The sequence below is a fragment of the Dipodomys spectabilis genome, unplaced genomic scaffold (assembly GCF_019054845.1).
Source record: "Dipodomys spectabilis isolate Male_0828 unplaced genomic scaffold, ASM1905484v1 ptg000019l, whole genome shotgun sequence".
Taxonomy (NCBI): Eukaryota; Metazoa; Chordata; class Mammalia; order Rodentia; family Heteromyidae; genus Dipodomys; species Dipodomys spectabilis.
This window is the reverse complement of record NW_024870696.1, coordinates 15450423-15478188: the sequence shown is the minus strand read 5'-3', so window position 1 is coordinate 15478188 and position 27766 is coordinate 15450423. Positions and strand designations below refer to the sequence as shown.

At 36.7% G+C, this 27766-nt stretch overlaps 1 protein-coding gene across 2 annotated transcripts in view; it reads left to right on the top strand.

Annotated features, from left to right (window-relative positions):
• Ralgps2 (Ral GEF with PH domain and SH3 binding motif 2) overlaps positions 1–27766 on the top strand; it is a 136689-nt gene that overhangs the window by 47112 nt on the left and 61811 nt on the right. For both annotated transcript variants that reach the window (XM_042674682.1, XM_042674681.1), the window contains exons 5-8: positions 6055–6138; positions 11479–11568; positions 14148–14240; positions 18455–18581. In XM_042674682.1, coding sequence (XP_042530616.1) covers positions 6055–6138; positions 11479–11568; positions 14148–14240; positions 18455–18581 — 394 coding nt within the window. The remainder of the gene's footprint in view (positions 1–6054; positions 6139–11478; positions 11569–14147; positions 14241–18454; positions 18582–27766) is intronic.

The following is a 27766-nucleotide window of genomic DNA, read 5'->3' as shown; positions in this document are numbered from 1 at the left end:
GTACTCTGCTGTGAGTACTATTTTATGATATCTGAGGGTAGTCTTGATAACAGTTTGAGATAAGATTATAAGTAAGCACATTAAATACAAAGTTAATTGTGAATCTATATGAAAAACGTAAGACATTTCTTGCTTTCTGAATAAAAGAATTTCTATATTAAACCTCTTATGTTTGCCAATATCCAAAGGTCTAATACCAGGAATATCATAATTGTGTCATTTTAGTGCAAGTTAGTGCATTAAAATTAAGATTTAAACCATGAACATAATAAGAGATTTATTTTTAAAACATTTTATTATTATTATTATCTTTAAGTACTTGTACAAAGAAGTTCCCATTCTATAAAACAGTATATGAATACAAGGTGTCTGACGACATTGTCACCCATCCCTCCTAAACCTTCCCTTCTCCCACTTTTTTTAAAAATTGAGATAGGTGATTGCATAAATTTCACATATTTCACAGTATGGTGGAATAGTGATACTTAGTTATAGTCACAAACACATTTTAACCTTCACAAGGCAAATTATCATTATCATGGCATAGTAAGATATTTAAATGTAGTCAAGATGTCGGTTTGAAACTTTGTTGAGCAAGATGTAACTATTTTTGTCAGGTTTGTGTTATTGCTGTTCATGACCATGGAAATGTAATATATAGTAAGAAAAGGGTTAGATTAGGACTAGAGAAAATGAAGATGAAAGTTGTTTTCGAGAGTAAATATATTATGGCATCTGTGGAAGGAGAAGGTAGCTAGCTGTTGTCTTATTGGATATCATTATAAAGTCTCAGGCATAATGTATTAAGATAAGATTGGAAGATATATATATTAGAAAAGAGAAGGATTTTTTTTTGGGGGGGAGAGGAATGTCAGTCATGGGGCTTGAACTCTGAGCCTGGGCACTGTCCTTCAGCTCAAGGCTAGCTCTCTACCACTTGAGCCATAGCACCACTTAAGGGTTTTCTGGTAGCTTGTTGGAGATAAGAGTCTTATGGACTTTCCTACCCAACCTGGCTTTGAACCATGATCTTCAAATCTCAGCCTCCTAAATAGGTAGGATTACAGGTATGAGCCACCGACACCCAACAAGAAGGAATATTTTAAAACTAATGTTAATGTTTTTTTTCTTTTAATTTTTATTTGTTTGTTTGTCCATGAAGTAGCAAGGAACTGAACCCAGGGCCTCATGCATACTAGACAAGCACTCTATCTACCACTGAGCCACATTCCCAGCCTGAAAGGGGTCATTTTCATTTATTCGATTACATTGGAGTTGTATAGTTTCAAAGTACATTTTGTGGACTAGAAATACATCATCTTTGCAGAGACTTCTTTCCTTCTTTCTTTCTACCTAATCATATAATCTGGATGCAAATGGATGAATTGTATCCCTTTAAAGATTTCCACTTTTGAGCATAAAATTACCTTAGCAGTAATTACCTTTTCATGAGGATACCCTGTCCCAAGCGTTATTCCCACCTCAGTCTTTTGGATTCTACCACTTTTCCTTTCCTCCCTTGATCTCTGTCTATATGCTGGTCTATATTGGCCTTTTCTCTTCTTCTGTCTATAGGTATCCCTACATCATCACCCTTAGAACAGTCCTTTTAAGAGTTGGCACCTACAAGAGGAAATTTAGACCAAGAATTTCACTTTACAGATCAAACCTACAAGACGTAAGAGAAGCTGTGACTCCTGTGAGTTCTGTAATTCTTTCATAGGGTAGGTGGTCATCAGTTGTGGGGGTTTTCCTTCCCATGTGCTTCTAAAAGAAATGCAACTGAAAATTGTGCTTAATAGTGTCATGGTTCAAAATGAATCCATGAATATTCTTTCAAATACTTGTCAGTAACTGTTAAGAAATTACTTTTATATATTTGAGTTGTTACCTTTACCACATTCAAAATTACAAGCTAAATCCATTGGAACACAATTTAAGGGGTGTGAAGGGCAGTGAATTTCATTTAGCCTTTGCTAAGATGAAGGCTTGTTTACATAATATGTTTAGAATAGTCTTATTCTTAAATTATATCCTATATGAAGGCGTTTTTGAGTCATTAACTGCACTCGTTTATTTTAGTGTTAATGTGAGGTGTTTTGATACATGATAGCTTGTGACAAGGATGACGTTGTTAATATAAAGATGATACTTGTGTCAGATTTTATTCCTTAAATTGCATTCTAGCATGTGTTATGTCTTAAAAGGAAGGTCTTAGAACCTGAGAAAAAAGAGGCAGAACTATAGGAGAATTTAAATTTTCTCTTTTCCTTCCAAAGGTTCAATGATTTCAGTGTGTGAAATGAACTGATAGTATATAGATTGAGAAGAAAAACTAAATGGGAGCCTCCCATAAAGTATGGGACTCTAGGAAAGGCTAGGTGATTGATGTTTCTATACTATCTTGCTTTACACACAAAGGAATATGGATTTGGGGCCAGAGAGAACATGAGACATGGGAGGTTCTGCACAGTCCCCAAATGCTATCTATCTTGACACCTGGAAAACTTTTATCTATGTGCTAACTTTTAGAAGACCACCATTGTAATCTCTAGTTGGTCCAAGTATTGAATCCCAATCTCTTCCTGTGAAAACATGTCTTTTTGGCAAAAAGAGAATCTTAAAGCTTCTGCCTGCATCCAGTGCTTTCTTTCCTAGTAGATAATCTAGCTATGTTGCCCAGGTTACCTTTGAACTCCTGGGCTCAAGTGATCCTCCTGCCTTAGCCTCCCAAATAGCTGGAATACAAGGATACGTCACTGCACTCAGCTCTCTCTCTCTCTTTTTTTTTTTTTTTTGGCCAGTTCTGGGGCTTGAACTCTGGGCCTGGAGGCTGTCCCTGAGCTCTTCAGCTCAAGACAAGTGCTCTACTAATTGAAGCACAGTGCCACTTCCAGTTTTTTCGTGGTTAATTGGAGATAAGAGTCTCATAGACTTTCTGCCCAGTCTGGCTTTGAACTGCGATCCTCAAATCTCAACCTCCTGAGTAGCTAGGATTACAGATGTGAGTCACAGGTGCCCAGTTCATTAAAAGAAATTATTGCATAAAATTTGTTTTGAAACAAAGATAACCTTTCAGAGCCATTCATTCTTTAAGACCAGGTTTCCTTTAACTTTTCCTTTAAGACCATAAATTCATGTCAAGGTTGAAGAGGAAAGTAGTAGTAAGTGAGTTCCTGGAGTCCCAGTTTAATTTTAGCTTCACAACTCATTAAATGGGATTTTGCTTTTTTTTTTTTCGGGGGGGGGGGTGTCCTGTCGTGGGCCTGAACTCTGGGCCTGGGCGCTGTCCCTCAGCTCTTCAGCTCAAGGCTAGCACTTTACCACTTGAGCCACAGCGCCACTTCCGGCTTTTTTTCTCTGCTTATATGGTGCTGAGGAATCGAACCCAGGCCTCATGCATGCAAGGCAAGCGCTCTACCACTGAGCCACCTTCCCAGCCCCTATTTTTGTATTTTTAAATCTTTTATTTTGGGCTGGGAAGGTAGCTCAGTGGTAGAATGCTTGCCTTGCATACATGAAGCCCAGGGTTCAATTCCTCAGCACCACATAAGCCAAAAAAGCTGGAAGTGGAACTGTGGCTCAAATGGTAGAGCACTAGCCTTGAGCCGAAGAGCTCAGGGACAGTGCCCAGACCCAGAGGTGAGGCCCCATGACTAACCCCCCCCCCAAAAAAAAAAAACCCTTTTGTTTTGAGATAACTAGGTATTCTAAGATTGCAAAAAATGGCGGAGAAGCCTCATTAATGTTTTTCTCAGCAATCACATCTTAACTGTGTAAAATACCAAAATCAGGAAATTTGCATTGTTGCATGTCTCTGTAGTTCTATATTTTACACACACACACACACCCTTAGAGCACACACACACACACACACACACACATTGTTGCATGTCTCTGTAGTTCTATATTTTACACACACACACACCCTTAGAACACACACACACACACACACACACACACACACACACACACACACACACACACACACACACACACACACACACACACACACACACACACACACACACACCCTTAGAGCTCTTGCTTTATGTTGTAACCATCCCACTTTCCCTCACACCTTGTCATCCTTAACCTCTGACAACTAATCCAGCCTTCATTTTTCTTACTTTGTTGTTATATCAGGATAGTAATGCAACTTATTTCAAATGGGGAAAGATTTCTGAAGCAGCATTACAACTTTCTTGGTTTTTTGTTTGTGTTGGCCAGTCGTGGGGCTTGACAACTAAGCCTGGGCGCTGTCCTTGAGCTCTTCAGCTCAAAGCTAGCAACACTACTTCAGCCTTTTCTGCTTTTGTGGTGTTGAGGAATTGAACCCAGGGCCTCATGCATGCAAGCAAGCACTCTACCACTGAGCCCCTTCCCAGCCCCTGAGATTTTTTTTTTTTACTCAGGTTTTAAAATTATAAATGTCTTTAGAATAGAGTCCTAAAATGGTACTTTAAACCATTTGTTCCCAAATAATATGACTGTACATGTCTTTTCTTTTCCAAGAAAACAAGAGTTTTCTTGAAGTGAGAAAGCATTTTTCATTAAATAAATTATGCTGAAATGTTCTAGAGTTGGATGGATTTTCCAAAAACAGCATCAGTTATTAGAGGAATCAGAAAAGCATTATAAAGGGGTTAGGGAAGTAACTCCATAGAAGAGTGCTTTCTTAACCTAGATGAACCCTGCATTTGGTCTGGCATTATTTAAAAAAAGGAGAAAAGGATTCTTTAAAGAAAAATGTTAAAAAGGAAGTCATAGACAGATACAGTGATATACACCTGTGATCCTAGGAGGTTGAGGCAGCAGGATTGTGAGTTAAGACCACCTTTGGTTACATGTGATACCTTGTCTCTAAAATGGTCATTATTTGCAATGCTTTTGTCTAGGTTTCTTATTTATCATGACACATGATAAAGATAAGGATCGAATGAGTTATAATGTATGTAAAAACAAATTAATGTATAATAATTTCTGTATTAGGTCTAACTTGTTGCTGTTATTGTTATCTAATCTCAGGACGGGAAAGATTTAAAATCTATAATCGTCCATTTTATCACTTAGGGCAGGATAGTAAGATTGGTTTCTTTAAACAAATAACAAGCAGCCCCAAATATGCCCATGTGGAAGACTGGATATGGTTCTATATGTTTTATTTGAGTGGTGGACTTAGTGATATTTCACAGCCCTCTACTTACTGTACACTCTCTGTTTAGCAGCAAACAATTCTTATAGTTGGGGTAGTTAAGGCAGAGGTAGTTAAGAAACAGAAAAAAATGCCTAATTATCAAAGCCTTGAAAAAGTTAATTTGCTTTGATTTAGTGATTTCATTCTTAGGACTTGTATTTTTAGGAAATGGTTAGAAATATCAGAAAAAGTGTAACAATATTCATTATTTATAGCATAACATTGCTTATAGCAGGAAAATGCAATGAATCTGTGTAAATAACTACAATTGGGATTGAATTCTATGTCAAGTGGGTACTTTGAATGGTTTGATAAATTTAATTGATACACTTGTTAATAAGTTTGATATACTGATGTACTTCCATTATAGCATTAATATGAACTTGATCATAATACTTTGTTTCTTATTTACCATGATAAATTATAAATGATAATGATAATGATTAGACCAAATGAATTGCTTCATACTAAGAACTTAGATTGACATGTAGTAATTATCTCTAGCTGTTCTTTCAGGGTTAAATCTGTTCTGGGAAGAATTTACCAATATTGACTATGAAATAGAAATTTTCCTATGTTCTGCTAATCATATTCATTGTAAAATAAAGCTTCCATTGTGATTTTACAGAATGCGTATATTGTTAGATAATTTTGTATGTACCTTTTGAATAAAGTCATTGAAAAAAAGAACACAGGGAAAATGTTGGAAGGGGTTGACACTGATCAAGATGCATTGCCCTCATAAATTGACATGTTGAAACTTCTTTGTACAACTACTTAAGCATAATAAAAATAAAAAATTAGAATGGAAATATACTGAGATGTTTTTATATTTAATTTTTACCTTATTTTTCTAGGAGCTTTCAAGTTGTGGGTGGAATAAAAAAGAAAAATACAGTTCTGCACCAAATGCAGTTGCCTTCACCAGAAGATTTAATCATGTGAGTTGTGTAAAATTTTGATCTTCAAGTTTCTGAAATTCATTTCCTCAGTGTATACTTATTTTCATCAAGGAACAGTATTGATTGCAAATATTTTCAGCTGATACCTCTGCAAATACTGTCTGTTTTCATGATCTGTTTTTTCTCCTATAATTGCTATTACAACCAATTAATTGCTATTCCAATGGTTGAAAGTTAACATTCTTTCTTGTCTCTTAATCTTTTATAAGAATTGGATATGCAGGTATTCATCTTGTATGTTGGCTTATCACTCTGCTGGATATGTGTCAAGAGGGTAGAGCAAGGTCCTAAAGTGGTTCTCATTTTACTTTTTCTTTGTTCTTTGGTTTATTTTTGTTTTTTTCTTTTCTGTGAGGAGTTTGAAATCAGGGCCTCACAAATAGACAGAATTTTTTTATATTTATGTTTTTATTATCTTCTCAATATTTTCTTTCTCTAATGAATATCTTGTACCCATCCAGTGGGTTGTCTCTTGATTCTGGTAACTGCTTCCTTTGATATGTAGAAGCTTTTCGATTGAATGAAATCTCATTTGTGAATTTGTTGTTTTTCTTTCCTGAGAAATGTAAGACCTCTTCAGAAAATATGGCCTATGCTTATATCTTCAAGGTTTTTTGGCTTTGATTTTGTCACTTGTGGGGCTTGAACTTAGAGCCTTGGTTGTCCTTGAGCTTTTTCACTCAAGGCTAGCACTCTACCACTTAAAGCCACAGTGCAGCTTCCATCTTTCTGGTGATTAATTGGAGATAAGAGTCTCTGCACAGGCTAACTTCAAACCGCAGTCCTCAGATCTCAGCCTCCTGAGTAGCTAAGATTAAAGGCATGAGTCACCAGTACCCAGCTTCTTCAGGTTTTTTTGTTCTACCTTTTTCTGTTGTATTTTCAAAGTGTTGTAATGTACGTTAAGGTCTTTGAGGCTTTTGGCCAGTGCTGTTTTTGTTAGTTTTTTTGCCTGTATCATGCTGTCACTATTGTGTTATAGTATAATTTGAAGTTTAGCATTAGTATATCTGCAGCATTACTGTTTTTTCTGTAATGCTTTTGCTCCTCAAGGTCTTTTATGTTTCCATATGATAATTTTTTTTTTTTTTTGGGTCAGTCGTGGGGTTAGAACTCTGGGCCTGGGAACTGTCCCTCATCTCTTCAGCCTCTTCAGCTCAAGGCAAGTATTCTATCACCTGAGCCACAGTGCAACTTCTGGTTTCCTGCCTGAGCTGGCTTTGATCCATTATCCTCAGATCTCAGCCTCCTGAGTAGCTAGGGTTACAGAAGTGAGCCACCAACACCCGGCTCCAAGGCGGGGGGGGGTCTTTCTGTTTTCTAGTGTCTTCAGTTTCTTTTTTTTTTCAATGTTTAGAATTTAAGGTGTTTATTTGTTTGTTTCTTTTTTTGGTCGGTCGTGGGGCCTGAACTCGGCCTGGGCACTGTCCCTCAGCTCTTCAGCTCAAGGCTAGTACTGTACCACTTGAGCCACAGCACCACTTCTGGCTTTTTCTGCTTATGTGGTGCTGAGGAATCGAACCCAGGGCTTCATGCATGCAAGGCAAGCACTCTCACTGAGCCACCTTCTAAGCCCCCTATAATTTTAAGTTTTGGTTAAATTTATTGTGTGTGTGTGTGTGTGTGTGTGTGTGTGTGTGTGTGTGTGTGTGTGTGTGTGTGTGTGTGTGTGTGTGTGTGTGTGTGTGTGTGTGTGTGTGTGTGTGTGTGTGTGTGTGTGTGTCCGTCCTGATTTCAGCTTATTCATTTCCGGTATATATAAAAGCTACTAATTTCTGTATGGAGTCTTTAGACTTTTAAGTATGGGATCATATCATCTGTACAAGTGATCATTTAACTTCTTCCTTTCTTAGTAGGGTTTCTTTTTTTTTCTTTTGACTTACTGTTTTGAATTCTAGTACTATACTGAACAACTGTTTCATTCCTGAATTTAGAAGAAATTGTTTCAGTTTTTGCTTATTTAATGTGATGGTGATAGGTTGTCATATCATTTTTATTGTAAAGAGATATATTCCTTCTATCCCTGGGTTTTTCAATAAACTTGAATCCTGAAAGGATGTTAAATTTGTCAAAGGCTTTTTCTTGCATCTATTGAGATGTTCATGTGAATTTTATCTTTGATTCCAATGGTGATTGTATTACATTTGTTGATTTTAAAATGTTGAGCTACCCTCAAATACTTGGAGTAAAAACGGCTTAATCAAGGTGTGTGGTCTTTTTAATGTGTTGTTGAATTTGGTTTGTAAGTATTTCATTCAGAATTTTTCTGTGTTCATCAAGGAAATTGGAATTGGTCTATCATTTTTGTTGTCTCCTTGTTGGCTTCATAAGATGAGTTCAGAAGTGTTCTTTTCTGTTTTGTGATATTGTTTGGGTAATAGTACTGGTCTTAGTTGTTCTTTAAAGTCCCAGTAGAATTTGGCAGTAAATCTATCAGGCTTTGTGGGGGCTGAACTATGGGCCTGGGCACTGTCCCTCAGCAATTTAGCTCTAGGCTAGAGCCCTACCACTTGAGCCACAGCACCTCTGCCAGCTTTTTTCTGCTTATGCAGTGCTGAAGAATCGAACACAGGGCCTCATGCTACTGAGCCAACTTCCCAGCCCCTCCCTCCCTCCCTTCTTCCTTCCTTCCTTCCTTTTTTTCTTTTCCCTCCCTCCCTCCCTCCCTCCCTCCCTTCCTTCCTTCCTTTCTCTCTCTCTCTCTCTTCTTTCTCTCTTTCTCTCTTTTTCTCTTTCATTCTTTTTTTATATTGGTTATGGAGCTTGAACTGGGGCCTGGACACTGTCCCTGAACTCTTTTGCTCAAAGCCAGCACTCAACCACAGTACTACTTCATTTTCTAGTGGTTAATTAGACATGAGTCTCACAGACTTTCTTGCCTGAGCTCGCTTTGAACCAGGATCCTCAGACCTCAGCTTTCTGAGTAGCTAGGATTATAGGCATGAGCCTCTTGACACTCAGCTCAGAATTTTTCCCCTCCCTCCCTCCCTCCCTCCCTTCCTTCCTTCCTTCCTTCTCTCCTTTCCTCCTTTATTTTTTTTTTTTTGTTGCTGTTCATGGGGCTTGAACTGAGGCTGAGCTTTTTTGCTCAAGGCTAGTGCTCAATCACACTTTGAGCCATAGCCACACTTCTGGTTTCCTGGCTTTTAACTGAGGATAAGTGTCTCTTGGACTTTCCTGCTCAGGCTGGCTTTGAACCACGATCCTCAGATCTCAGCCTCCTGAGTAACTAGGATTACCAGCCTCCTGAGTAACTAGGATTACCAGAGTGAGCCACCTGTGCATAGACTTTTTTTTAATCTTTATTATCTTCAAGTAGTTGAATAAAGGAAGTACGGTTTTACAAAGCAGTTTAGGAATACAATGCATCTTGAATCAGTATCATCACCCCTTCAACGTCCTCATCCCGCTTAGACCCACCCTTTCCCTTACTCTTCTTGATTTTGTGGTATATATAAAATTCTTGGCTACATCCCCACTCCTTTCACTCTTTATTCTTCTAACCTCTCTCCCCTTGGTCTTATACCCTTCCTCTCCCCCACCCCCTTCTTGCATGTATCCATTCTCTAGTGCTGATTTTGGTGGGCTTTGACCTTTCTTATTGCTTCAATCTCAGTGTTTATTCTTTCTTTCTTTCCTCCCTCCCTCCCCCCTCCCTCCCCCCTCTCTTTCTTTCTTTCTTTCTTTCTTTCTTTCTTTCTTTCTCTCTTTTCTTGCCCTTCCTTCCTTCCTTCCTTCCTTCCTTCCTTCCTTCCTTCCTTCCTTCCTTCCTTCCTTCCTTCCTTCCTCCCTCCCTCCCTCCCTCCCTCCCTCCCTCCCTCCCTCCCTCCCCCTCTGTCTCTCTCTCTCTCTCTTTCTTTCTTTCTTTCGTCGGGCTTAAACTCTGAGCCTGGGTCCTGTCCCTCAGATCAAGGCTCTACTACTAGAGCCATGGTGCCACTTCCGGCTTTTTCTGCTTATGTGGTGCTGAGGAAACGAATCCAGGACCTCATGCATGCAAGACAAGCACTTTACCACTGAACTACCTTCCCAGCCCTGTTTATGTGATTTATATCCTAAGTTTGAGTTAGCCTTCCCCTCCCCCCAAAGGACTTGAGGCGCATCATAGGTGATTTTTAAATTTTTCTTCTAATTTTGGTTGGATGCCTGTATTGATGATAGGGATATACCTGCTGTTGCTTTCTTTCTATTTCAATTTGCTTGGAAAACCTTTTTCCAGATAATGATTGATTTTTCTGTTTTTGAAGGAAATAAAGGAGTTGGTTTTATTTCTAATTGATTGAACCTAAATATACTAGAAAAATTTTGAACTGTAGGATTGATTTGAGAATGTATGACATGAATATATACTTTTAGTTATACCTTTCAGCCACAGAAAACTACTGGTATCGTGAACAACATCTGATTATAGATCTTATTACCTAATTGTGTCCATTTAAAAGAAAAATGGTTAATCCACTGGGTTTTTTTTTCTTTCTTTTTTCTTTTTAGATCTGAGACTGGGACGTGAACTCAGTATCTACCAACTGAGTCATGCCTCCAATCCCTCCCTTGTTTGTTTTTTTATTGTGCTCATTATGCACCAGTCTGGTTAATTTTTTTCCTTTACAAAGCTCTTTCTCTGAAAATTTTCTGTTAACTTTTGCATATTAGTCAAGTTGTATCTAAAGAATATTTTTCTGAGCCAGGTGCCAGTGACTGTGATCCTTAGCTACTCAGGAGGCTGTGATCTGAGGACTGCTATTCGAAGCCAGCCCGAATGAGACTCTTAGGATAAGTTAACTGCCAAAAAAGCCAGAGGGAGCTGTGACTTAAATGGTAGAGCACTAGCCTTGAGCAAAAAAGGTTAGAGATGGGCTAGGGAATGTGGCTCGTGGTAGATTGCTTGCCTAGCATGCATGAAGCACTAATTTTTATTCCTTCCAAATAAATAGGAAGAGCCAGAAGTGGCACCGTGACTCATGTGTGGTAGAACACTAGCCTTGAGCAAAAAGAAGCTTAGGCTTCTTCTGCCCAAGTTCTGAATTCAAGCCCCAAGACTGACTAAAAAGAAGTTCAAGGACAACACCTAGGTCCTGAATTGAAGCCCTAGGAAAGATACCAAAAAAAGGAGAGGGGGAGAGGATTTTTCTTTTCTTTTTTTTCCCTTCATTTTTCTTGTGTGTACAGAGAATACAGTATTTGAAGATTGGTGATGTCTTGGTGATAAGGGAACATGAAAACTTTTTAACAATATAGGAAGTTCATCAAATAGTTTTATTAGTTTGATACTACTAAGTACATAAGCTTGTCCTTCAACTATTTTAATTTTTTTTTCAGGTAAGCTTTTGGGTTGTGAGAGAGATTCTTCATGCTCAAACATTAAAAATTAGAGCAGAAGTTTTGAGCCATTATATTAAAACTGCTAAGGTAAGTAAAACACTTTATAGTTCAACTCAAAATATTTTCAGTGACTATTTGCTTGTGATATTTTATTACTCCTAATTTTGATACTGGAAAATAAAGCTTATTTACTGAGTAAGCCTCAAACTTTCTATCTCCCTGTTTAAGCCTCTTGAATGCTAGGGTTAAAGACATGTGCTACCATACGCAGCTTCAGTTTTTGTTTTCTTTTTAATTGAAAGCCTATTTTCTCTTGCTTTTCCTGTATTTCTCTTAATTTCCTCTTTTATCTCCTTCCTCCTTTCTGAGTCACTAAATTATAGTATATGACACTTCTAGATAATAGACTATTCTGAAAACCATATATAGGATTAAGTAATAAAATACACAACAGGTCTTTGTTTGCTTGCTTCTTAAATAGATCACCCCATATACTGAAAAATATACTCTATTTCTAAAAGAATTGTATATGTGATGTTTACAACTAAATAGAGAAGTTACTGTGTGACCTAGATAAAAGTATAGAGTTTGGATTTCAAGGATAATCAGCATTTAGAGAAAATTGTGAAACAGTACAGTCTACAAAAAGACAACTAAGATAAATCTGTAACGACTCCAAATTTGCAAGTTCACTAAAAAGTAATCATAGCCACATTCATCTGTTAGGATTCTTTTTTTTTTTTCATTTTTTTGGGGGGTCCAGTCGTGGGGCCTGAACTCTGGGCTTGGGCGCTGTCCCTCAACTCTTCATCTCAAGGCTAGTGCTCTACCACTTGAGCCACAGCGCCACTTCCTGTTACTTTCTTTTTGCTTATGTGGTGCTGAGGAATCGAACCCAGGGCCTCATGCATGCAAGGCAAGCACTCTACCACTGAGCCACCTTCCCAGTCCTCCGTTAGGATTCTTGTAACATATAACTTCATTTGTGAATGAAAAATAGTAAAGTGAACATACCAGGCTTACAATAGTTTTATGTTGCATTTTCTTTCATCATATAAAACCAGGTACATTCTAACATTTTGTAGCACTAGATGGCAGAATTAGCTTATACAAATAGATACTTTGCAGAAGTATCATAAAAAGTGTTTTTTTATTGTGAAAATACTGTACAGAGGGGTTACAATTACATGGGCAAGATAATGAGTACATTTCTTACCAAGCATTATAGCCTCCTCCTTTGTTTCCCCTTCCCATCCTCCCCCCCCACCCCGCCCCGCCACCCAATCCTCCCCGCTACCCCCGAACCACCCCCCCCCCCCCCCCACCAAAGTTGTCATAAAAAGCTTTGAAACATTCTCTGTGACACTTTAGATACTGGGTTTTTAGCTAATTGAAATCAATTACATTTCTCATCAACTCTGAATTTCTATTACTGTTTTCTAATATTTTTGGTAGTTAAAAAATACTTCTGAGTTTTAGCCCTATCTTTCTCATCATATCACTTCATTCCTATTCAGACTTCTAGTATATAATGGCAAAGTTCAAAATTATTTTTTCCTGCCTGTTAATTATCTCTATTCTGTATTTGCTTTGTTATAAAGCTAGCTATTATATGCCTTCCTTTAAAATATTATTCCACAGACAGAATCACTAGCATTGTGTATCAACACCTGTAAAGAGATAAGAGCAATAGGACCAAATTATCATTAGTGATAGTTGCTGAAAATGAAAACTCTTGGAGGAGTTGAGGCAGTAGTATCAAAGCAGAATTTTGTTTCTTTATAGTTCTTTTCATTTTTGGCATATATAGAGTATAAAATGTACTTAGTCCATTATAAATGTTTAACATTTATTTGTTGAGTGAATTTTCCCAACTAGACTATATAACTTTCCTATGTAAAGATTTATATACTGTTTTGTACCTATTATTGTGTGTTTATTTGCTTTCTTTGGGTTTTCAATTAAGTGTGCCACTCTTAGCATTTTTTTTTTTTGCCTCAAGCTTTTCTAGTAACATAGTTGGAATATTTATAAAATAACTGATTTTTTTAGGACAGTACCTTTGTGATATAAATATCATTTAGTATGACAAATCTGGAAATTAGCAATAATAAATGTTGAGTGGATTTCTTGGAAAACTAATGGAGTATAGTCTTAGATAAGCGTTTCCTGGATCAGAGTATAAAAATAATATCTCAGAATGAATGAGAAACATTTAGTCAGGAAGAAGCATGACAGGAAGAAGCATGAGTTCTGTGAAGAGGTTTTGAACTCCATACTTAGAAAAATAGGAGTCTTAGGCAGGAGACCAGATGAGTATTCTAAAGAAACCCTTTCTTTAAACTGTAACATAAGCTTAGAAATATGACAGTATAAAAAAAGTTTGGTTAGAGGTAAATGAGAGCATACTTAAAAAAAAGAACAACAACAAAAATTCCAGTTAGAGATAAATTTATTTCCCTGAGCTGGGGAACATCAAAGTAGATATGGAAGTTTTATTGGGGGAGCCCACTTTAAACATAGTAGGTACTCTAAATGACAGATCTGAACAATGAAGGTAATAAATATATATGGAATATTACCAATTTCCTAAATTGCATGTTATCTATAGTTTTCTTATACCCATTAAAATTTTTTTTCCTTCTCCCCTTTTCTTAAATCTTTAGAAGTTGTATGAGCTTAATAACCTTCACGCACTCATGGCAGTGGTTTCTGGCTTACAGAGTGCCCCGATTTTCAGGTTGACTAAAACATGGGCGGTGAGTAATCTTCCTTAGTTAATCAAAGTTAGGCTTCTGGTAAGAAGTAAAGCAATATTAGTTCTTTCGCACTTACTAAGACTAATGTTATTACAATAGATGAGAATTTAAAAATTATTTTGTACTTAGTTCTCTCCTTAAACATTCTATCCGTTTTGCCATGTAATTTATGAGTAGAATCGTTTATTGCTTGTTTAGTTTTGGGTTGTTTTTTTTTTTGTAACCTCTAAGCATTTTTTACAATCAGTTTTCATCTCATGAAGTATGAATGTTAAAAAGTTACATTTACTCAAGATTGTACATTTAGTAAGATTGCATATCTAAACTGGGCTTTCAGAAATTTTCCTGATGTCATTACTTTTTTTTAGTTTTAAAAATAATGGAAGAGGGACTGGGAAGGTAGCTGAGTGGTAGAGTGCTTACCTTGCATGCATGAGACCCTGGGTTCGATTCCTCAGCACCACATAAGCAGAAAAAGCCAGAAGTGGCACTGTGGCTCAAGTGGTAGAATGCTAGCTTGAGCTGAATTGCTGAGGGACAGCACCCAGGCCAAGTTCAGGCCCCACGACTGACCAAAAAAAAAAAAAAAGAGGAAGATCTGTAGTAAATAAGGAATTATGTGATGTTGCTGTATATTCTGATACTAACATATTTCAGTGTATTACTTTAACAAGAAAGATAAAAATTTTGACACATACAAATGTTTAAATATTTAATGAACAGTTTAACACTCATGTTTGAGTGACATGATACTGTACGCAGTCTTTCAGGTATTCTTAAATTTAGATTACATAGGTAAAACTTTATAGACTCAGCTAAATTTGTTTGTATTTAATACTTTAAAGCTGGGCACCAGTGGCTCATGCGTGTAATCCTAGCTACTGAGGAGGCTGAGATCTGAGGATTGCGATTCAAAGTCAGCCCAGGCAGGAAAGTCCATGAGACTTTCCAGTTAATCATAAGAAAACCGGAAGTGGCGCTGTGGCTTACGTGGTAGAGCTCTTGCCTTGAGCTGATAGAGCTGAGGGACAGCATCCAGGCCCAGAGTTCAAGCTTACAACTGACTGAAAAAAAAAAAAAAAAAGGAAATTCTAAATGTAAAGTTGTTCTTAGTAGAGACAGAGTAAAAGGGTAGTTTGTAGGGGTTTGGAGAAGCTGGGAGGTGTACAGTAGGCACAAAATTTCATTATGTGGAACAGATGTTACTGAAATTTAATATATAACATGATTATAGTTAATAATTTTATATTTATACATAAAATTTGCTGAAAGAATATATCTGAAATGTTCCTACTGATCCATACACACAAATTGTAATTGTGAAATGATGGCATTATTAATTATATGTATATATCAAAACCCATTGTATGCCTTAAATATATGCAATTTTAACTTGTCATTTGTGTCCTAGTAATGCTTGGAGGAAAGATCAATTATAAAATTTATATTGAAATGTACAGGTTTAAGGATAGCCAAGACATCCTGAAGAAGAAAACAGGAATGAGGACATGAGTACTTGCCTGTACAGATATTAAAACTATTGTATACCTTGAACTGATTTAGCTACATCTATCAACAAAACCAAATATACTCATCAACAAGAAATGTACTCATTATCTTAATGTATATAACTATAATCCCTCTGTATATGACCTTGACAATAACATTAAATTTAAAAAAAATCAAATATAGACCTAGAAGTAGAAAAATGTTTCTTTAGAACTCTGAAATATGACAATGGAACTAGTATAAACTGGTGAAGAAATGAGTGGCCATTTATTTATTGGAGCTTCAAAATAGGTTATTAGTTTGGAGAAAAGTAAATTGAGCCCATATGCCATTTACAGAAATGACTATCAGATTAATTCAAGACTTAAATGCAAAATGCAAAATCAGAGTTGTTAGAAGGAAAAATAAGAATGACTATTTGGTATGGCACAAATGGATCTCTTGCTTGGTATATGTAGGGATTTTTTTAGATAAGATGCTAAAAGTTTAGATAAGATGCTAAAATGAGAGTAAAGATGATGTGTTGGTATATGTCAAACTATATCAAACCAGTTTTGCAATATTAAAGACTTTCTATCAAAAGATACTTGAAAACCAGGTGTTGGTGGTTCACACCTGTAATCTTAAATATTCAGGAGGCTGAAATCTAAGGATCGTTGTTGGAAGCTAGGCCTGGCAGAAAACTTCTGTGAGACTCTAACACAGGAGGTATGACTCAACTGCTAGATCATTAGCTTTGAGTGAAAATGCCAAGAGAACTTGAGGCCCAGAAAATTAAAAAAGAAAAACAATTGAAAAAACAAAGCAAAAGAAATCAGAAGTGGCACTGTGGCTCAAGTGGTAGAGCACTAGCCTTGAGTACAGAGAGGCTCAAGGACAGTGTACAGCCCTGAGTTCAAGCTCCAGGACTGGCCAAAAAAAAAAAAATTAGAAAAAATTTTAGATAATCGCAGTAAAGATGTTTTACAGGTGAAATAATGTGTAAGCAATGGAAATGAGTGAACTATAGCTATTTAGAACTTCATGGGTAAAACTTTAGAATATCAAATGTTAAGTAAACAAAACAGTTATCAGGCTAAGGCTATAACTCAATGCTAGAATGTGCACTTACCATGTTTCAGCCTGTGGATTCCCAACACTACCAAAATGAAAAAACAAAAACAAAAAACCAAAATGAAAAAAAAACAGCAAACATTTGTCAGGATTGGAGACATGGCTCAGTAGAATGATAGCCATAGAGCAAAAGTATGAGAAGAAGCTGGGTGCTGGTGGCTCACACCTGTAATCCTAGCTACTCAGGAGGCTGAGATCTGAGGATCATGGTCCAAAGCCAGCCTGGGCAGGAAAGTCCATGAGACTATCTCCAATAAACCACCAGAAAACCAGAAGTGGCTCAGTGGCTCAAGTGGTAGAGCGCTGGCCTTGAGCTACAGAACCGAGGGACAGCACCCAGGCCCAGAGTTCAAGCCCCATGACCATCCCCCCCCCCCCCCAAAAAAAAAAATCAGAAGACTATAAATAATGCTCTTCAGATAAATAAAACCCAAAGAAATGACAAACCCCAAATTTAGGATAGTGGTTACTGCTTATTTCTTAAAGACAGAAAGGGAATTAGGTATGGAAGGATAAAAGGTTTGTTATTGATATGAACTTCTTAGATTAGGAGGTAATTCATTTATATTAGTTACAAAGTTGAAAATTAACCAATTTAATATAGTCATAGCAGGGACAGATAATTGTCATGATGTAAAGAATCACCAGTCTGTACCTTAGGTATATAATAAGTAAATGTTTGCTTAGGCAAATGAATGCATTTGCATATACCATTGGAAATGCATATCAAAAATGAGTAGTCTGAGAATTTTGCATTTTCAGTGGTGACTTTCAAGTTCATGAAGCAGTGTAGAACTAGCCAGGAACATGTGGAAATCTGTGGGGGAGTCTTCCTTCATTAATACCAATAAAGCATTTTAAGCTTTGCCAAAAGTTTTATACTCTGAGCTACAAGAATTTTGGGACTCTGGTTCCAAAATTGTGGAGTTAGAACATTATGAAGCACATATTCTTTCTTTTTTTAAAATGTAGAATATAATAAAATGACCTGTAAAGATAATACTAATAGTGGAAAAAGATTTGAGAAAAAAACAATAATCCTCAATTTTCTGCTGTCACTAAGGGAAATAACCTATAATGGACAGCTAATTAGTACTTTATATCTGTGTACTTATTATAAATAATCCTCCCACATCTCAAAATGGATTTTATTAATCTAGTTGTTCTTTATGGAAATTATAAAATATAAATTGCATATATATTAGACCATGTAGTTCTTTACATGCCAGGAAAAGTTAAGAGGGCCAAGAAATTAGTTTCTCTCTCTCTCTCTCTTTCTTTTTTTGTTGGTCATGGGGCCTGAACTCTGGGCCCTGGGCACTGTCCCTCAGCTCTTCAGCTCAAGGTTAGTGCTCTGCCACTTGAACCACAGAGCCACTTCGGTTTGTTTTGGCTTATGTGGTGCTGAGGAATGGAACCCAGGGCCTCATGCATACAAGGCAAGCACTCTATCACTGAGCCACCTGCCCATCCCCTAAATTTTTTTTTTTATTGTTATTATAAAGGTAATATATAGATGGGTCACAGGTCTGTAAGTTAGGTAATGAGTGTAGTTTCTCTTCTAACAACAGGTTTTTCTGTTTGTGTTTTAGCTCTTAAGTCGAAAAGACAAAGCTACCTTTGAAAAATTAGAATATGTAATGAGTAAAGAAGATAACTACAAAAGACTCAGAGACTATATAAGTAGCTTAAAGATGACACCTTGCATTCCCTATTTAGGTGAGTTAATGTCACTGTGTGTTTTTTATATCACTGTGTGTTGCTCTTTATTAATCAGTAATTTGTATGAAACTCAGTTATAAATATATGTATTCTTTTTTTAAATTTTTTTAATTTTCATTTTTTATCAGTTGTGGGGTTTGAACTCTGGGCTTGGGCACTGTCCTTGCACTCTTCAACTCAAGGCGAGCGCTCTACCACTTGAGCCACAGTGCCACTTCCGGTTTTCTAGTGGTTTATTGGAGATAAGAGTCTCACGGACTTTCCTGCCTGGGCTGGCTTTGAACCTCAATCCTCGGATCTCAGCCTCCTGAGTAGCTAGGATTACAAGCGTGAGCCACTGGCGCCTGGCTTAAATATATGTATTCTTAAATCACTGCAAGGTTTCTAAGCTGAAAAATTAGCGGTTTTTACCTTAATATTTGAGATGTACTTTAATATGAATTAGCCTTTTGCCATTCAGGTTTTTCTTAAACTTAGGTTTACTTAGCAGTGGGCCATCTTTTAAAATGACAGTGTTTCAGCCATTTTGGTAATGCTTTTAAGGAATGGAAGAGTAGGTTGCAATGAAGTTTAATACATTAGCTGAAGACATTGATCAAAGTTCTTTTGTAGTTGGCAGATGTTTTAATATGAATTTTGAAGAGTAGTTCAAATGGATGTTGATGGAATTGTTTGCCTGGTTGACATAAATTATTTAACTGTGGAGATTTAGTTTAGTACTAAGACAGTTCTATATTTTATATATTATTTGGCTAAGGATCATCACCTTATTCTATACCTTACAGCATTTATAAATGTCAAGAATGATTTAACCAATAATGTATTATTATTTTCAGCAAAATATGAATAATTTTTAGGTATTTAAATGAAAAGAAACCCCAAATGAACTGTTCATTATATTTAATAATTTGTATCTTCTAGAAAAAACAATTTTTTTAATTAGCTGAGAAAATGACAAATCCTAATGCTATGATATCTAACTCAGAGATCTTTTCTTTTTATTGTTCAGCTTGGTATAGATCTTAAGTTCTCTGTATGTGTTTGTGTAGATAGTCAGAGAGAAAGAATGGGAGGGAACCACTAGCAAAGTTGTTTAGTGGAATCTGGAAAGGTTTTCTGTTAATGTCTGTATTTTCTCTTTGGCAGTTGTGGAAGAAACATGGTTACTCTTTTGAGTTAAAGTAGATGAGGCAAACATTGAGAGGTAGCTGTTAATTTGGAGAAAGTATTAGATCTTCATTTTGATTTCTAATGACTTTATTTCAGTTCTCTTTGTCCTCATGACTTAGAATCTTATTCTTCACTGTCTTCACATATTTTACTTGGTACCCTGTTCTCTCTTTTTTGCTCAGCATGCTATTACCTCATTCTCTGTTCAAAAGAAATTTGGTCCCCACTGACCTCATAGCTCTCAAACCTCATCTTAATTTGGTGATTAAGGTGTTAGTACCAGTACCAGTATCTCTTGGGCATACCGTGTGCACTGGCTTTTGTTTTATTGGTCCTCTATCTCTGCCTTTCTCTTAAATATATTCTTCTTTTTTTGTGTCGGTTGTGGGATCTGAACTCTGGGCTTGGGTGCTGTCCCTCAGCTCTTCAGCTCAAGACAAGCACTCTACCACTTGAGCCACAATGCCACTTCCAGTTTTCTGGTGGTTTATTGGAGATAAGAGTTTCATAGACTTTCCTGCCTGGGGCTGGCTTTAAACCATGATCCTCAGATCTCAGCCTTCTGAGTAGCTAAGATTACAGGCGGGAGCCACTGATGCCCGGCCTCTTAAAGGTATTCTTAAGAAGGCATTTGTCTACTTTAAAAAAAATCTCAGTGGAGTAGGCTCTTTCAGGTTTTTCTAACCTGTTGCTTAATGACACACATCTAGCCTAATCTGTCTGTCTAGCTATTTACCTTATTCTTAGGGCATCATAACATTTTATATGCTAAACTATTGATTGAGACTAATCTATTGCTTGACTACAATAAAATGTGCAGAAATGAACTCATCATCTTTCCCTTAGTCCCAACTGGATCCTTATCTTACCATAGCTTAAGTGAGCAGCTCGTCAATAGAGCATGATAAGCTTATTTTTTATTATAGAAGAAAGCATTTAATATTTGTTGGTTTATCTAATTAAATGATCCCTTTTGGGCTTTCCTATTGTCATAGTAACTGTTTTAGTTTCTGTTTAAATACAGTCAGTGTATTTGGATGGCATATTTGCACAGGTCAACTCTTCATTGCTATCCCTAGTAACTCAGCTGGCACCATTATTTGCTTCATACTGTGCTTGGTGGTGGTGGTGTGTGTGTGTGTGTGTGTGTGAGAGAGAGAGAGAGGGAAGGTGGGAGGGAGAGAAAGAAAAATGAATTTTGTCCAGGACTAACTGAAATTTAACAAAACTTAACCTGTGAACCTAGTGTTTTTTGTTGTTGTTGTTGTTTTTTTACATATTTCCTCCCCCTAATCTGCTTTTGGGTTCTCTAGTAAAATGAGACACATATGTGTGAGGATTATCCAAGAATTAAAGACCAAAAGAGGGAAAATGGTAAAAATGAGATGAGAAAATGAGAAGCATATACTAAAAGCATCTACATAATTCTATATTTTGGTAATCTTCACATGTTTCATCTATGTACTATTTTGCAAAGAGTTTCTAGATTGTGAGATGATGGACCATTTGGCACAAACATGATGGACTTGAAAAAAATGGAATATTTGTTAGATAAGTTAAAAATCATCCTTTTGATGTAGTGACATTTGGTTTTGTAACAAACCCACCAAGTGAATTAAGTCTGTCGAGCCAGAATTGCTTTTCTTAAGAAAATACAAAACAAATTTCTTACACAATTTACTGACTGCTTGAGTTACATCATACACAGATGTTCATTCTTTTCATTCTTCATTTTTATGCTGAAGTGTGTTGAAGAATTAAAGATATAATACCAATTTCCATCCTGTTAATTTGACTTTTTCTTCAGAATCCTTTCCCATTCATATGAAAATAGGCCAAGTGTAGTTGCCAAAAAAACTGAACATTTTTATGATGCTATACATGTCAAGGGACAGAACTTAGCTTGAAAAATAATCCTATGAAAATCGATAGTTTCATTTAACTTTTTCTTCATGAATACAGGATTTACACAGTGCTATCCTTTATCCATTTTGTCTGTAGAGATTCTTAGAAAAAAGAATGTATCAGTTGAAAACATGTATATATAGTACATAGGAAAAGGTCAACCATTTGTTTCTTAACGTGAGAGAAGTGGTCCAAACTGTTTCCTCTGCTAAAATATTAATCGAAACTACCCATTCTTTGTGAAGTTTTAGACAGGTGGGATAGTTGTTTATGTAATAATAAAACTCATTTCTACACTGCTGATTTATTTATAATTCAATGTGGATTAAATTAGAAGTAGAAGAAATATTTTTTTGGCTTTCCACTAGTCATCCTTTAAAAAAATTGTATCTTCTCTTTTGGTTTGCATTCAAGGTAAAAATTAGTCAGCTTGGACAATATAGTGAAAAATTCTTAGAACAAGGATGCAGTTTGTCTAGAGAGGCATAGCTTTGGCAGATCTCAAGGAAAAATGTTTTATATGAGAAATCATTGCTTTAAATCTGAAAATCATTAACAGCAGTCATTTGTTCTTGTCATTGGAGAAAATTTAAGGGTTTGGTTTGAGAAGTTTTGCTTTGCTACAGAGAAAGCTAGAACAATACAAAAATAATTTATTTGTATAAAGTATGGTAAATACTCTTATTTTCTAAACCTTATTTCTATGTAATGGCTCAAGCAGATGAGAATGCTAACTGGGAAAAAGAACATAGCTTTTAAACTATGAAAAAATAAGCAAATTGTTGCAGTATGATCTTACTTCCTATTAAGTAAAATAGGATGTTACGGTTAGTTTTTGTAAAATCCTGTAGTCATTCTGTGGGATTTATAAAAACTTGCCCTTATAATACAACTTTCTCCTCTTTCTCTTTTAATTTTCAGTTTGAAATAATCAGAGAACTAGAGGTGTAGCTCAAGTAATAGAGCACCAGCCCTTAGCAAAAAAAGCCATGCAAGGGCTAGGAATGTGGCTCAGTGGTAGAGCGCTTGTCTTGCATGCATGAGGCCCTGGGTTCGATTCCTCAGCACCACATAAGCAAAAAAACAAAAAAAAAAAAAAAAAAACTGAAGTGGCACTGTGGCTCAAGTGGCAGAGTGCTAGCCTTTATCTGAAGAGCTGAGGGACAGCGTCCAGGCCCAGAGTTCAGGCCCCATGACCAGACCAAAAAAAAAAAAAAAAAAGCCAAACAAGACTGCAAAGCAATACTGGCACAAAAGTTAAATTGAAAAGTAGAGTAAAATGTAAATTAAAATACAGTTAGGTTAAGACAAAGGGAATCTTTATAATCTGCAATATTACCTTCTACCTCTCTGAAAAAATATATACTATCTTTTGCTTGTTTGTTTTCCCCCATTAGTGGGGCTTGAATTCAGGGCCTGAGATTTTTCACTAAAGGCTAGTGCTCTACCACTTTGAACTACAGCACCACGTCTGGTTTTCTGGTAGTGAATTGGAGATAAGATTCTCATGGACTTTTCCTGCCCAGGCTGGCTTTGAACCTCAATCCCCAAATCTCAGCCTCCTGAGTAGTTAAGATTACAGGCATGAGCCACTGGCGCCCAGCTTTTTGTTTGTTTGCTTGTTTTTGCTTTTTGTTGGTCATTGGGCTTGAACTCTGGGCCTGGGTGCTGTCCCTCAGCTCTTCAGCTCAAGGCTAGCGCCTCTTGAGCTCTATAGTGCCACTTCCGATTTATTGGAGATAAGAGTCTCATGGACTGTCCTGCTTGGGCTGGCCTTGAACCTGGATCCTTAGATCTCAGCTGCCTGAGTAGCTAGGATTACAGGTGTGAGCCACTGGCATCTGACTTGCCCAGCTTATACTATGTTTTATTTCTAAATTTTGCTTGATTTGTCTCACTGAAGAGTATACAAGAGTATAAGCCCTTATTTGCCTTCTTCAAGGCTTTTTATGGCATATAAAGTAAGCATTCAATAGTTATACCTAGTTAAATGATCTCTCTCTGGATTTTCTCATTATGCTGGAAACTTATGTTTTTCTTCCTTTCTTATTTATTTGTGTTGGTACTGGGGCTTGAATTGAGGGCCAAGATGTTCTCCCTTAGCTTTTTCTTTACAAGGCTAGTGGTGTTCTACCACTTGAAGCATACCTCTACTTCTGGCTTTTTATGGTTAATTGGAGATAAGTCTCTCAGATTTGTCTGCCCAGGCTGGTTTTAAATTTCATCCCTCAGATCTTAGCCTCTCAAGTAACTAAAATTATGGGCAGGAACCACTATTGCTTGGTATAACTTTTAATTTTCATTTGAATATAATGAATGGATTTGTATGGGTCAAGTTTTTAAATATCCTAGTTTATTTTTCGCACCCCAGCTGGCAAACCAGCATTTGCTCAGCACTGCTTGGTGCTCAGTTCCTAACCAGGAATTAAATGGACTGTTGCTGCCTCTATAAAACTTATTGGGGCTTTAATAAAAGAGGTAGAGGTTAGTATCTTTATCTCCTGAATGACTCATTGTCATTTATTGACATTGTCATCAGAAGCATGAATCTTTTTTTTTTTTTTTTTTTAATGTCAGTTGTGGGGCCTGGACTCTGGGACTGGGTACTGTCCCTCAGCTCTTCAGCTCAAGGCTAGCACTTTACCACTTGAGCCACAGTACCACTTCTAGCTTTTTCTGCTTATGTGGTTCTGAGGAATTGAAGCCATGGCCTCATGCATGCACTGAGCTACCTTCCAAGCCCAGAAACATGAATCTTTGCATTACATTGTTAAATAGTTGGCACAGTTAATGAAGATTTCAAAACATATATAAATTTATAGTCTTTTTCAGACTATCTGAATTATTTTTATTTTTCTGTTGTTTTTACATACAAAAGACAGGGTGAATACTGATCTCAAAATAGATTTAAGTCTTATATTAGTTTTAGAAATTTCTACTCACCCATATACAATTATTACCCAAAATGATAATTCGTAGTAGTCACATTTCTATTTAGGTAATTTCAACGACATTCTAAGGCTTTCTTCAATTCTGCATGGACTAAAGGGACTTTTTCCTTTTCCTTCACTGGCATAAGTAAGAAAACACTGACAGTGATTTCAAAATACTTAATGGAAAAATCCCATTGGCTTTTAATATTTTCAAAGATTTCCATTTCTGTTTGTTAGTTTATATTACAGATTACCAGTTATTTTGATTATTTATTTGTTATGTGGTATATGCTCATACAGCAATGGAATGTGCTCAATTTCTTTTGTATCCTGAAAATGAGCTCTGATCAAATGGCAGCTAGCCGTAGCTTTTTCCTTAGCCAAAATAACATCCCTATTTTCCATTATATCACTTCTGTCCCCTTTTTTTTGTAAATCTGACTGTTCTCTATACTTAAAACTCCTCTAGTATCTTTTTGATATATTTTCTTTACTTTTGACTAAAGATATGCAATATGAGTAGAAGACGTTCATGGTGTTTTTTGTTTTTGTTGGTCATGGGGCCTGAACTTTGGGCCTAGGCACTGTCCCTGAGCTCTTCAGCTCAAGGCTAGCGTCCTACCATTTGAGCCATAGCACCACTTCCGGCTTTTTCTGCTTATGTGGTGCTGAGGAATCCAACCCAGGGCCTCATGCATGCAAGGCAAGCACTCTACCACTGAGCCACCTTCCCAGCCCCTGTTCATGGTGTTTTAAAGAACTTGCATTTTTCAATAAAATAGAAAGCAGCAGGCTGGGATGTAGCTTAGTGGCAAAGCACTTGCTTAGCAAGTATAACATCCTGGGTTCAGTCCTCTGTTTAAAACCTCCCCTCCCAAATAAAAGAGAAAGAAGCTTTACACGCCTACATGCTCATCGAAAGCAGCATCAGATTCACCAAATTTAACGACTTTGGTGGCCGTTTGCCAATTACCAATATTAATAAAATATGCAAGATTATTTTATAATCTTTTTGAGTATACACTACCAGAAAAATAATTTTAACTTAACATTAATTAATCACGTTAGTAGCCAGGCACTCACTGGTGGCACATGCCTATAATTGTAGTTACTTAGGAGGCTGAGATCTGAAGATTGCTGTTCAAAGCCAGCCTGGACAGTCTGTGAGACTCTTATCTCCAATTAACCACTCAGAAAACCAGAAGTAGCACTGTAGCTCAAGTGGTAGCACGCTTGCCTTGAGCTGAAGAGCTGAGGGGCAGCACCCAGGCCCAGAGTTCAAGCCCCACAATTGACAAAAAAAAAAAAAAATGTTAGCAACACTCAGCATTTAACTAAATGTGCCTGATACGTGGTACTTTACATATATTGAATACATAACAATATTATAAAATAGATGACTAATTATGTTTTATAGTCAAAGAAACTGATGTAAAACAGGTTAAGTTGACTTGCTATACACATGTGTATTATGACTTTTATATGAAAATATTACATTAACATTGAAAATTTTTGGTTAGTTAACTTTGAGTTTATTCATCATTTCCTATAACTTTTTATAGAATTATAACTTAATAATAGTTAACTCTGATCAAATTGAAAAGTGAGATTATTCTCAGCTAACATTTTTTTAAAGATATTATCATCTAAAAAAAATCTCAAAGTGATACCTAATTTGAACAATATCCAGAATAAGAATTTTTAAGAATCTACAGGCTTCATGCCTGTGATTGCAGCTACTCAGGAGGTTGAGATGTAGAGGATTACATTTTGAGGCTAGTCCTTCAAAAAGTTAGCAAGGCCTTATTCACAAGTGAAGCAGATGCTGTGGATCACTCTGTAATGCCAGCTATGAAGTCTGGGACTGACCCAAGATAAAAACAAAACCAAAAAATATAAAACCAAAAAATACAAAAAGCAAACAAGTACTAGAGGTGGGCACAAGTGACAGAGTACCTAGGAAGCTCAAAGTCCTGAATTAAACCACATGTACAAAATTAAAAAATCTGCTTTAGTTAGACAAGTTTGCTAGATGTTAATGCTCTTCTATTTTATACAGACCAAAATCTTAAGTCTTTTGAAGGGTTGATAAATGAAAGTGTCTGATAAACTAACTTGAAGGTAAAGTTATGAGTTCATTCTTAACCACTACTAAGACAATTTCTTTCTTTTTTGGGGGGGGGAGGGGTCTAGTCATGGAGCCTGAACTCTGGGCCTGGGCACTGTCCCTCAGCTCTTCTCAAGGCTAGCGCTCTACCACTTGAGCCACAGTGCCACTTCTGGCTTTTTTCTTTTTGTTTATGTGGTGCTGAGGAATCGAACCCAGGGCCTCATGGATGCAAGGCAAGTGCTCTACCACTGGGCCACCTTCCCAGCCCCAACTAAGACAATTTCTACAACTCTGTTCCTAGGTTACTTGCCAAGTTGGTAAGTCAGTCCTTATATGCCAAACAAGTGATCTAACCTATTATCTTCTAATACTTGATTTAGACGGAAACTCCTCTCACTATTCTTACCTTCACTTCCATTTTTTAAAAATTACCTGCTGTAACAGCTACATTGCACTAAGGTTTGCAGGTAAAGGTCATGGATCAATGTAAATTCAAACCTATAAATTAAACAAAGTGTCACTGATTCAGAAGATGTTGCACTAAGCTTTCTGGGAAACATGCAGCAAAGCCATAGCTGTTCTATGTCGGAGAACAGAATGGGTCTGCTGGCTAAAGCAGTTAAGCATTCAGCCTACTATTCTAATTTGTATGTGAAATGTATTCTAAGCGAAATTCTTATAATGTCCTGTCTAGTAAATGGATACCTCTGTGAAGTTTTATTCAGTTAAGATTTAGAACTGTGTGATGCCTAATTCCCCAAAATTCCGTAGCAGAATTTTTCTCCCAATTCTGGGGGTAGGGTGGGAAGAAGGACCTCAAAAGTAGTTTTAAGATAACTAGAGCCATGTGCCCAGTGGCTCATGCCTGTAATCCTAGCTACTTAGAACATAAGAAGTGGGCTGTGGTCAAGTGGTAGAGTGCTAGCCTTGAGCTGAAGAGCTCAGGGATATCCCCCAGGCCTAGTTCATGCCCCATGACCGACCAAAAAAAAAAAAAAGATGATAACTAGGTAAAGTGAAGAACAGTAATCTAATAATCAGGTTGCAACTTTTCACTTTTAAGA